General features: G+C 40.9%; 1 protein-coding gene across 3 annotated transcripts in view; it reads left to right on the top strand.

Annotated features, from left to right (window-relative positions):
• The window catches only part of LOC139583814 (POU domain, class 6, transcription factor 2-like), a 128,794-nt gene that overhangs the window by 110,563 nt on the left and 6,169 nt on the right, over positions 1–12,062 (top strand). For all 3 annotated transcript variants that reach the window (XM_071415331.1, XM_071415332.1, XM_071415333.1), the window contains one exon: positions 10,767–10,935. In XM_071415331.1, coding sequence (XP_071271432.1) covers positions 10,767–10,935 — 169 coding nt within the window. The remainder of the gene's footprint in view (positions 1–10,766; positions 10,936–12,062) is intronic.

Raw genomic sequence — 12,062 nt, 5'->3', positions numbered from 1 at the left:
TTATAAGCCATAAAATGCGTGTTCTCCCAAGGCTACTTCCACTCATGCTACAACCAACACTGCAGCTTCAATGAATGAGTATAGCAAAGTGATTCGATAAGCATTTGTTGTCATTATTAGTGGCTTGTGTCTTTAATATCTAGGAATATTTCACTTTCTCTGATCATAGGAGTATAAACATGAATTGGTGTGCAGTGATAATGTATTGGGCTTATAGCCTACTGCACAAACCTCATCTGTAACGTCCGTCGTTAAATGAAGACCAAGGTGCAGCGTGGTAGGCGTACATTTTCTTTTCATTTTAAATGTTCCACCAAAAACAATAAACAACTCAACAAACGTAAAGCTCAGAGTGCAACACACAAAGACAAGATCCCATAACAGAAGGTGGGAAAAAGGGCTGCCTAAGTATGATCCCCAATCAGAGACAACGATAGACAGCTGCCTCTGATTGGGAACCATACTCGGCCAACAAAGAAATATAAACAGATTTCTCACCCTAGTCACACCCTGACCTACAAAATAGAGAATTTAAAGGATCTCTAAGGTCAGGGCGTGACATCATCGCCACAGATCTGTTTTTAATAGGTTAATGATGCATAGGCTTATATTTTTTAAGTCTTTAAAAAAAAATATATATGAGCGGTAGATCTCAGCTTTCTTTTTGACTCAGAAATGGATCTTGACTCAGACTCTAGGGCAGTGGTCACCAATTTTTTCTAAGGGCCCAGAGCTGGCTTTCTACTAAGCTAATATATGGAATTGTTTTAAGATGGTCATACCGAGGATCAATAATTATAATTGGCCTATTTTGCATGTTATTTTGGCATTAATTCGTTACAAATCAATTTGCAAACAATGTAAAAAAATAAATAAAAAATCCTAGCTCCAAAATGCAGGCATTTCAGCCTAACTCAGTGTTTTCTGTGGTGGAGGGGCAGCCAGCTAAAGCAGAACATACATCAGTACTTTTCTCTAGTTGCAACGTGATTGGCTCAGTGTTCTGTCACTCATGGGGACACTACGTTGCCGCAGAATCTTAGCTAGTTCAAGCCCCCTTGGGTGCTTCCATAGATTTACATTAGAAGTGCCAATCCAAGAAGGCTCAAGGTCATTGGCCACAGATAAAATTACGTCAAATTACATATCTACCATAGTTTTGATTGGACTGATGTCAACATCATACTTTCACAGTCTTAGCTAGAAAGCTAGCTAGCTAGACAAGCAGTCATCATCATGAATCAGGTTGACAATCTACTGGCAAATCTTTTTCAATCCTTGTCATATGAAGAGAAATTATAGATAAAAACATGTCAGTGCTCATCGGCCATTGGACATAAACATTACACAACATGTCGGAAATTGCAAATTCAACAATGAATGACTTGGAAGGAATCAGTGGCTAACTGAGATGCAATCACATGCAAAGCAATCAACAATCACCAAGTTTGGGTTTAAAGATTTCAAACACGTATCTGAAAGGCTCTCTTTTCCAAGCTTAAAATGATAAACATCCACACACAACACAATGGGTCAGAAAAGGTTGAATACATTGGCTATGCTGTCACTCCAGCATGACTTCTGCCAGGTTCAAAACAGCTGGGACCTCAGAACTCAGAAATCTCAGACGTCGGTACGTTCAAGACAACTAGGAACTGGGAAAATACATTTTGAACGATCATCCAACTCGGAATTTCAAGTTGGGAACTCGGATCTCTTTCTAGAGCTCTGACTTTCCGACCTGAAGATCACTGATGTCATGATTCAACCTCGTTTTTTGGGGGAGTTCCCAGTTGTTCCCTCAAGGACATTCAGAGACTTGTTCCGAAGCCACTCCTGCATTGTCTTGGCTGTGTGCTTGAGGTCGTTGTCCTGTTGGAAGATGAAACTTCACCCCAGTCTGAGGTCCTGAGCGCTCTGGAGCAGGTTTTCATCAAGGATCTCCGTTCATCTTTGCCTCGATCCTGACTAGTTTCCCAGTACATGCCGCATAAATTAATCCCCACAGTATGATGCTGCCATCACCATGCTTCACCGTAGGGATGGTGCCAGGTTTCCTCCAGACGTGACTCTTGGCATTCAGGCCAATGAGTTCAATCCTGGTTTCATCAGATCAGAGAATCTTGTTTCTCATGGTCTGAGAGTCTTTAGGTGCATTTTGGCAAATTCCAAGCGGGCTGTCATACTTTCCAAAGGCACCGTATGTATATTATAGCTCGAAAAGTAATACTAAGTGTATGTTGTGTTGTAAGCTGTTAGTCGAACATGTGTCTCACCCTAAGAATTTGTTCCGTCTCCCCCTCAGAACTTAACTTATACTGTTCTGACTTGGTGGTGCTCATGTAGCCTATAGCCAGTTCTAGAGAAATGTAATTATCAAATATTGTAGAAGCTTTCATTGTCTGCTTATGTGCCTGTTATTAATCCTACATTTCTGACTTGGTGTACAGGGAGAATACTGTAAGAACGGCCCATGTTCTGAATTCTGTCGCTGTCCATTTCAAAAGTGCTGAACAAATAGGCATATCGTCCGTCTGAGCTCGCTCATTAATATCTTAATTCTAATTGGCCTCTTATCCACTCATCATTCCCTTATGCCATACATTCTACATCTCAATTGTTATATTGCTTATGTAAATGATGTGAAATGGCAAGCTAGTTAGCGGTGGTGCGCGCTAATAGAGTTTCAATCGGTGACGTCACTCGCTTTGAGACCTTGAAGTAGTGGTTCCCCTTGCTCTGCAAGGGCCGTGGCTTTTGTGGAGCGATGGGTAACGATGCTTCGTGGGTGACCGTTGTTGATGTGTGCAGAGGGTCCCTGGTTCGCGCCCGGATCGGGGCGAGGGGACGGACGTAAAGTTAAACTGTTACACTTATATAGGTCTATCTCATTAGTATCTTATTCATAATTTTAGTCTCTCCCTCTCTGTGGTGCCTTAAAGAGATGTAAAGTTAACGCCCCAACATCTTGCTGAATTTATCTGAACTAACACCAATCTGAATTTCTGTCGGTGTCCATTTTGAAAGTGCTGAGCGAAGGCCTACCTCGTCGCAGCTCGTTTGGTTGCAATTGCTTATACTTAGGGCTTAGTGTTAATGATATATGAATAAACATTATGAATCTACTGAACATAAATGTAATAATGTTTGTGTATGGTTCCGAAGTCAAACTCATGTTGGCATTCGTTATTATTGAACGAGAATGCATTTTTTTATCTAGTTACGCAACTCCACAAGTCAGTAGAAACCATATTTATTTAAGCAAGTCAGCCGTATCAGCTATGGTTTCTAAAAAGGCTGTAAATGGCTGAATGAACTTTTTCGCTGCCAGACAAGGCTCCGCTGATAGCCAGGTGTAGCGGTGGTAAGGAATCACTCCATGGTGCTGAAAAGAAAGCTGCTGTTGGGACAGCTTTATGTAGACCCTAACAATTTGTGGGCACCGTTTGTCACTGTTGTAGTGTAATTAATGTATTGTTTAGTGTTCTGTTGTGTAGTGGCTTTGCTGGCATGCATCAAGGGGGAAAAAATAGTTTGCCCCACCAAAATGTACATGCTAAAATCGCCACTGGCGATGAGGCATTACCAGCTGTGAACTCTATAGCACGCTTGACAACCACAGTGAATATGACTGTATATCAAATGTTGCAATGGTAAAACGTTTAATATAATTTTCGCCTGACACGATCACTTTACCTACTTTTAATTCTTGCCTAATAAGTTGGCATGTGTAACCTTTTTTTCGAATTCTAATAGTTGTTAAAAGCGGTGTCTTAACATACACAATACTCTGTTTCAGAGAAGCATGTCCCATATAAGAGATTAAGGGTAAAGGACAGATCTAACCCATGGTTCACGCATGAATTGTCTGAAAGATTTTATGAAAGAACTTAGCTTGGGCTACGGTTCGATTGACTGATTCTACCTCTGACTGGCAGTCCTTCAGACATGTGAGAAATGTATTACTCTGGTTAGAAAAGCACAGTCAACATACTTATTGCATTGTGTATCAGAGAGTGTTAGAAATCCAGCTAAATTCTTGAAAGTGTCAAATCTTTGAGAAACTCTGCCCCTCATTGCCCCAGCAGGTTATGACAGCCTCTGATCCCATAACAGACAAAAAAATACATTTTGTGGTGCTTTTAATAACCATTTTGCCTCAGCTGGCCATCTATTTGAAATAATGGTTTCTGAAAAGACCTCAACTTCCACTAGAGGGAGTCCTTTATTCACCTCTAAACAGATAGCAGAGAATGATGCACTTCCCGACACTCACTCTTTTTTTTCTTAATTTGAACCATTTTAAGGCAATTAATTATTAAGTGCCTTGCAAAAAATGTATGTAACCAAATCCACAGGAGCTGATTCGCTTGATCTATTTCTACTGTAGCTTCCTTTCCCCCTAATTATAGAACCTTTGACCCAAATGTGTTATTTAACAGTTGCCTTTTGTGCTATCCCTAAGATCAGGAAGGCGGCGCATGTCCTCCCCCTTTACAAAGGTGGAGATCCGTCTGACCTAGATAACTACTGCCCAATTTCTAAACTGTCTTGCAAAAATATTAGAATCACTGGCAAACTCTCAGCTAAGAACGTTTTAAACTTCAAATGATACTCTTAATGTGCACCAGTCTGGTTTTAGACCTGAACACAGCACTGTTTCAGCAGCTACGCTTTTCTTAAATTATAAATTAGATTGCTTAGATCATAGGAATCACTGTGCTGCCATATTTATAGACCTGTCCTAGGCCTTTGATTCTGTCGACCATCCCCTACTCATTCAAAGGTTGTCTGAAATGGGGCTCGACCAGGCGTCTTACAAGTGGTTTGGGAACTGTCAGACAGAACACGGTGTGCTTTCTGATGGTGTCAAGTTACCTCGATATTACTAAAGGTGTCCCGCAAGGATTGATTTTGGGACCTGTCCTTTTTTACTACTTATATAAATAATATATATACACTACCGTTCAAAAGTTTGGGGTCACTTAGAAATGTCCTTGTTTTTGAAAAGAAAAGCAAAAATGTGGTCCATTGAAATAACATCAAATTGATCAGAAATACAGTGTAGACATTGTTAATGTTGTAAATGACTATTGTAGCTGGAAACGACAGATTTTTTTTGTGGAATATCTACATGGGCGTACAGAGGCCAATTATCAGCAACCATCACTCCTGTGTTCCAATGGCACGTTGTGTTAGCTAATCCAAGTTTATCATTTTAAAAGGCTAATTGATCATTAGAAAAGACTTTTGCAATTATATCAGCATAGCTGAAAACTGTCGTTCTGATTAAAGAAGCAATAAAACTGGCCTTCTTCAGGAAAGTTGAGTATCTGGAGCATCAGCATTTGTGGGTTCGATTATAGGCTCAAAATGGCCAGAAACAAATAACTTTCTTCTGAAACTTGTCAGTCTATTCTTGTTCTGAGAAATGAAGGCTATTCCATGCGGGAAATTGTCAAGAAACTGAAGATCTCGTACAACGCTGTGGACTACTCCCTTCACAGCACAGAGCAAACTGTCTCTAACCAGAATAGAAAGGGGAGTGGGAGGCCCCGGTGCACAACTGAGCAAGAGGACAAGTACATTAGTGTCTAGTTTGAGAAACAGACGCATCACAAGTCCTCAACTGGCAGCTTCATTAAATAGTACCCGCAAAACACCAGTCTCAACGTCAACAGTGAAGAGGCGACTCCAGGATGCTGGCCTTCTAGGCAGAGTTCCTCTCTCCAGTTATTTTGCCCATCTTAATCTTTTCTTTTTATTGGCCAGTCTGAGATATGGCTTTTTCTTTGCAACTCTGCCTAGGAGGCCAGCATCCCGGAGTCACCTCTTCACTGTTGACGTTGAGACGCTGTATTTGGCACATGTGACAAAATATGATTTAAAGGTTGGCTGGTCCTCATTACTCCCTTTTTGTTTACAAACCTCTACTACACAAGCTTCCGACCTACCTCGCGTCACTGTTAAAATTTGAATATATTAAAACCAAACCCATTCACAGAGATGGCTACCTCTCGAGGTTCCACTAGTACACACCGATCTAGGTAAATCCGCCTTCAGTTTTAGTGACCTAATTTTGGTATAGCCTACAAAACTCCCTACATCGTGACTCCCTGGTGCCTCTAGTGCAGTTTAGGACTTTAGTGTTGAATGAATTTAATGAGAATTGCAACTGTTTGGATTGAAGGTAAATAATTGTATTTGTGGTGTTTGAAGCTCTTTGTTGATTATGTAATTTCTATTTATTTAATCTGTATTCATCATTTTGAATTTGTATTGTTGTCCTCAGGGCACCATTGTAAATGAGACCCTGGTTTCATTGGGTTACCCCAAAATAAAAGTTGAATAAAATTAGCATTGTCCTAAACCGTACTCCTAGCTAGTAGTTTTTTAGTCTTGAAACAGGTTTTAACAGGATTCCTAGGACCTTTTCTGAGATGCTTTGTCGATACGGGCCCTGGTCCGACAAACACCGCTCTAGCTCTGCCACCTTCTATCGCAGATGCAGCCCATGCAAAAAAGTGATATCTCTAGTTTTAAACAGGCAGATTTTGATGGGGATTATTGTATTAGGCTAATTAGATTTCCGCACGTGCACAGGCATTGAGTCTAGGGGTTGTTTTACGACAGAAAGGGTTTGCGTCCCAAATGGCACCCTATTCCCCATATAGTGCACTACTTTTGACCAGATGAACCCCCCCATTAAAAGTAAACAAATATACTATGGGCCCTGGTCAAAAGTATTGCACTACGTAGGTCTCCAAATGTTCACACGTCTGGAGCTCGGCCGCTGTAGAAGCACGGAAGCCTCACGCTTATGAGGCCTCACGGCAAGATGACGGCCCAATAGATTGTTCTTTAAATACGCTTGGAGGATTCCTTTAATAATTAATTGATAATGACCAAGATTAATAATTCACCGGCACAAACTTTGCTTTAGTAAGCAGTATGCCAGGGCACAATGTGAAATCACTTTTTATTAGCTATGAAATTCTTCAAATGCACTGGGGGGAAAAAAGTTTCCTAAAGTCACTTACACTGAGTGTGCAAAACGTTAATAACACTGGCTCTTTCCATGACATAGACTGACCAGGTGAATCCAGGTGTAAGCTATGATCCCTTATTGATGTTACCTTGGATGTTAAATTCACTTCAATCAGTGTAGATGAAGAAGGGTTTTTAAGCTTTGAGACAATTGAGACATGGATTGTGTATGTGTGCCATTCAGAGGGTGAATGGGCAAGACAAAATATGTAAGTGCCTTTGAATGGGGTATGGTAGTAGGTGCCAGCGTGGGGGCTGTTAAGGAGACCGTATTTCACCCACACTGACAGTCAGGAGTCATGACCGCAGTCAAACACCATGTGACCATTGAGTCACTGTAACTAGGCTTCTTCAAAAGTGTGCTTTGATGCCTCTGATGGTCATTAGTAGCCTACCAAATCTGCTAATGGACCGGTACTTAGCGCTCTAAAATCAAATCAAACATTTCATGAGACTGAAGACTGGCAGGATCTCTTTTAATACCTCACAAATTATCAAAACGACAGGCTACTTTGACACTGAAAAACTGAGAATGTGAGATCAATCAAACCTTGTCTTAGCCTAGGCCTAGGCTTGTGTGTGTAGACACATAATGTAGGCTACCATATGAGGAGGAAATTATAATCCTAAAAATGCTTTCCAGTTAGACTGACTCAACCAATGATGCGCAGGTAACTGTTCGGTAATGGCCGACGTGTTCGTGCCAAAATGCTATCTCGCTCTTGTATATTTGGAAGTTGATCAAATATTTTTGTAGCCTACAGCATACGGATTAGTTGCTTTTCTTTTCAGCAGGAGCCATTTGCTTAGCAATGTGTGTTTTGTCTGCATGCTGTTCACGACAGATTTGCGGCAAGTTCCTGACTGTAGGCTATGCCTTCATATTGGGCTACACAATCCACAGCTAAACAATTTTTAATGACGCTATTGAGCCTCTACGGGCTAAATTATAGGCCTACTCATGGTGTAGTAGGCTATTCTGAATTATGTCATTTCTTTCTGAACAGACAGCAGTAATTCTATAACTTTGGCAAATGTATTTAAATTCATAAGCCCAGACATTGCGCAATCGCGTGTGGAAACAGAGTTTTGACTGGCGACTATATAATAAAAGCAGATCCCAGCTTCCTCGTGCTGCTATATTTATTGCTCACAAACGGTGTAGCCTTCCTGGCATATAAAAAAGTAACTGCAGGTAACCTCCATTCGCTATTCCAGTGCAGGCTATGGATTACTTTTTACAATTCTACACATATGTAGGCTATAAGTAAAGACCAGATTACATTGAGAATACTGCATGAGCATATTATCAAGTGCTTGTCAAATTATGAATAGTGCTTCCATTTCATGCAGAGCCACGGGCAGTAGGAGTTCTGAAAAATCGGAATAAAATGTAAATATACATTCTTTTTTAAAGAGGAAAAAGAAAATCACAAAAGGAGGGCACATGGACTTTACTAGTATTAGCGGACCTATATAGACGTCTGTAGCGCGGGCAACATTTTGTTTCAGCATCTCCGCTTTGGCAAAACATTTTGTATAATTAAGAAGAGTATGTTGCTATCACGACTCAGGATAAGACCCAGATGCAGACTCAAGAGGCGGATAGTTCGAATCTCAGGTATTTGTTGTTACACGGGGGGCAGGCAAAGGGCAGGTCGAGGGCAGGCAGGGGTTCGTAAACCAGGTCAGAGTCAGGCAGGTACAGGATGGCAGGCAGAATCAGGGTCAGGACAGGCAGAAAGGTCAGAACCGAGAAGACTAGAAAACAAAACTTGAAAACAGGTAAAAACGGGAAACACGCTGGTATGACCTGAACAAGACAAGACGAATTAGCAACAAACAAACAGAAAACGCAGGTATAAATACACAGGGGATAATGGGGGGAAAAATGTGAGACACCTGGTGGTCGCCCTGAATGACGAGTCGCCACTGTCAGGATGTGACAGTTGCAGGATTCAATCATTGGAATTATAAGAGTTGTTTCCCTGTCCCTTTCTCTGTGATTGTCATTCTAATGGAATCCAGAAAGAACAAAACCCTGTCCTCAAACAATTACATCAAAAGGTGCAAAGTTATGGGCAAAGACACAAAACATCCACATCAAATGAAATATTTTTCTTGATCAAATAACATGGAAAACAACCACTTTTTGTGCAGTTACTGTATTGTACATTAGGTGGTCATCTAGGTTTGTACCTGTAGACTTTCAATCACCATGAAGAAAAACAATGCACAATACAGTAATCGTGTTTCCCGTTTTTTACCTGTTTTCAAGTAGTTTATGATGAGGTGATGTGATGATGTGGTTCAGTTGGTAGAGCACGGTGCTTATAGGGTTGTGAATTCGATTCCCACGAGGGACCAGTATGAAAATGTATACACTCACTACTGTAAGTTGCTCTGGATAAGTGTCTACTGAAAATGATTTAATAGACCATTTCAGTTTTCAAAACATATATCAAGCAAGTATATTTATATTCCACAAGTATTATCAGATAACTGTTTTGTACAGATAATTATCAGACTCATGTTACAAAAGCTGGTAAATACTCAACATTTCATGACTGCCATAGCCAGGCGCATCGGTTTGTGTCAAGAACTTCCACATTCCTACGTTTTCACACTCAACAGTTTCCCATGTGCATCAAGAATGGTCCACCATCCAAAGGACAGTCAGCCAACTTGACACAACTGTGGGAAGCATTGGAGTCAACATGGGCCAGCATCCCTGTGGAACACTTGTAGATTCCCTGCCCCGACGAACTGAGGCTGTTCTGAGGGCAAAAGGGGGTGCAACTCAATATTATTAGGAAGGTGCTATTAATGTGTTGTACCCTCAGTGTATAAGGGGTCTGCAAAGCAGAAATTTACAACAACATTCCTATAAAGTGAATTCTACACAGAGGAGTTTTTTTGTCATCTGTCAACACTTGAGTTGTGCAGTGCACAGCCGCACAGTCTTTCTGTGGAGACCTCAATTGACTAACCCAAAGGAGGTACACATGAATAGGAATGGTTCTCTAATAAACATTCCACAGACCTTATCTTTTATTATAAAAGCAGGGAGAGTGGGTTATAAAGCTGTTTGCATGAAACAGAATGAAGGGCAATTGGACACCGTAGACTAACTTAATAAATGGCTTTATGCCACAGAGTATGTTGTATGAGCTTTTATATGGAAGATTAAAGGAGGAAAATTTTCAATTTGGTGTTAAATGCAAAGCCAGCCTTTCACTCTCACTACCATTGACACCGCACATACTGTACAGAGACTGCTATTATCAACTAGAGAGAGGCAGAGAAGCACCAAAATGAGAATCGCTGCTAATTGAAGGTACATTTCATAATCTATTTTCTAAAGCTACTCTTTGCTCGTCAACAGAGCAGCACGGTCACATTTTTTTTGAATGTATATATATGAGCTACATTCCTTATATCCGGTGTGTTTAACAGTGCTATTCAGGTAACTGAAACCCGCCTCACTTTGCACTCCCTGACAAAGAGTTTTTGAGATGTTGTTCTATTGAACAGGCCGTCACAATAAAGGCATTTTAACTCTATGAAGAGAAGCCCTGATGAAGACAGCTGGCTGTCGAAACGTTGGTGAATAAATAATTGCATCGGAGCTACTAGTGTGCAGCTTTTCCTTTAAACTATATGAAGAGTGCCTTGGTCTGCCTCGTTTTTTGACCCACTCCTTCTGTGTTGTATTGTAGACCCCCAGATGGCACCCAGCGAGGTGGATGGGGTCAACCTGGAGGAGATTCGGGAGTTTGCCAAAGCATTCAAGATCCGTCGCTTGTCCCTTGGCCTGACCCAGACTCAGGTGGGACAGGCGCTCAGCGCGGCCGAGGGCCCGGCCTATAGTCAGTCTGCCATCTGCAGGTAAGGAAGACTTGGGGTGCCATGTGATTAACATCAAAGCATGCTATATTTTACCACAGATCTGTTGATTATGGTGTCTTCTGGAATATTCCTATCCTTCCCATCAAGTGATAAATGTTTTTTTCTTTACTGCAGTGCAGAATTTAAGTTTACTAACTCATTGTGGTATTAAAATGACAAATAAATACAATATATTACCAGTGTTATGGAAATATATATGTCATTCATGTACAACATCGTATACCATTTCATATCTGAATGATGGACAATAATTTCTCTGTAGTTCAACTGACCCTCTTGCTCCACTCCTGTCAGTATGCAGTAGTAGCCACAGTAGACGAAGGCACTCAGCGCTGCTGTATTTGAGAGTGCACATAATCTTCTGGTGTCCATGATGACTCACATCCACATTTCATCTCATATTTAAGCAGACATCAAGATATTAAAATGAATACATAATTGAAGACCATCCAGTCAAATTAAGCTCTCGCGTCAATTCTTTGTCCTCGTCACTCTCTCTCCTCTCACACAAGAGCGCGCTGTTACTTATGCAAAATACATTACCTCGAGTATTACCACGAAGCACTTAAAGCATTTAATAATTACTAAGGTCTTTTGCTGTTCCCTCTACATTGGGCTTCGGAGAACCTGTCAAGAACTGGTCTGTTAATAAGATGGTCATGTTGTACAGTCCCGTAAGTGCATGCATTTAGAAATAAACAGATGCATTACCTATTCAGTAGATAATCAGACATATAGTGTTACGAGTTAATCTCTTCCTTTTATGTCTTTCCTTCCACCTGGTTAACTTTAGTACCAATGAAATAGACCCCTTAGAAATGTACCTACAGTATCTCCAATCGGACAAAGTCACATTGGGTTAATATAATGTTACCCACCCGAAGAGTTTCACATGATCAAAAAGTATAATCATTTATTAAAAACCAAACATGTAATGTAGGCTTTTTAGCAGACACTTTTACCCAAAGCAACTTACAGTCATGCGTGAATACATTTTATGTATGGGTATGTAACAGTATAACTTTAAACCGTCCCCTCGCCCCGACACGGGCGCGAACCAGGGACCCTCTGCACACATCAACAACAGTCGCCCACGAAGCGTCGTT

The sequence above is a fragment of the Salvelinus alpinus genome, chromosome 8 (assembly GCF_045679555.1).
Source record: "Salvelinus alpinus chromosome 8, SLU_Salpinus.1, whole genome shotgun sequence".
NCBI classification, from domain to species: Eukaryota; Metazoa; Chordata; class Actinopteri; order Salmoniformes; family Salmonidae; genus Salvelinus; species Salvelinus alpinus.
This window is presented reverse-complemented; position numbering and strand designations above follow the sequence as displayed.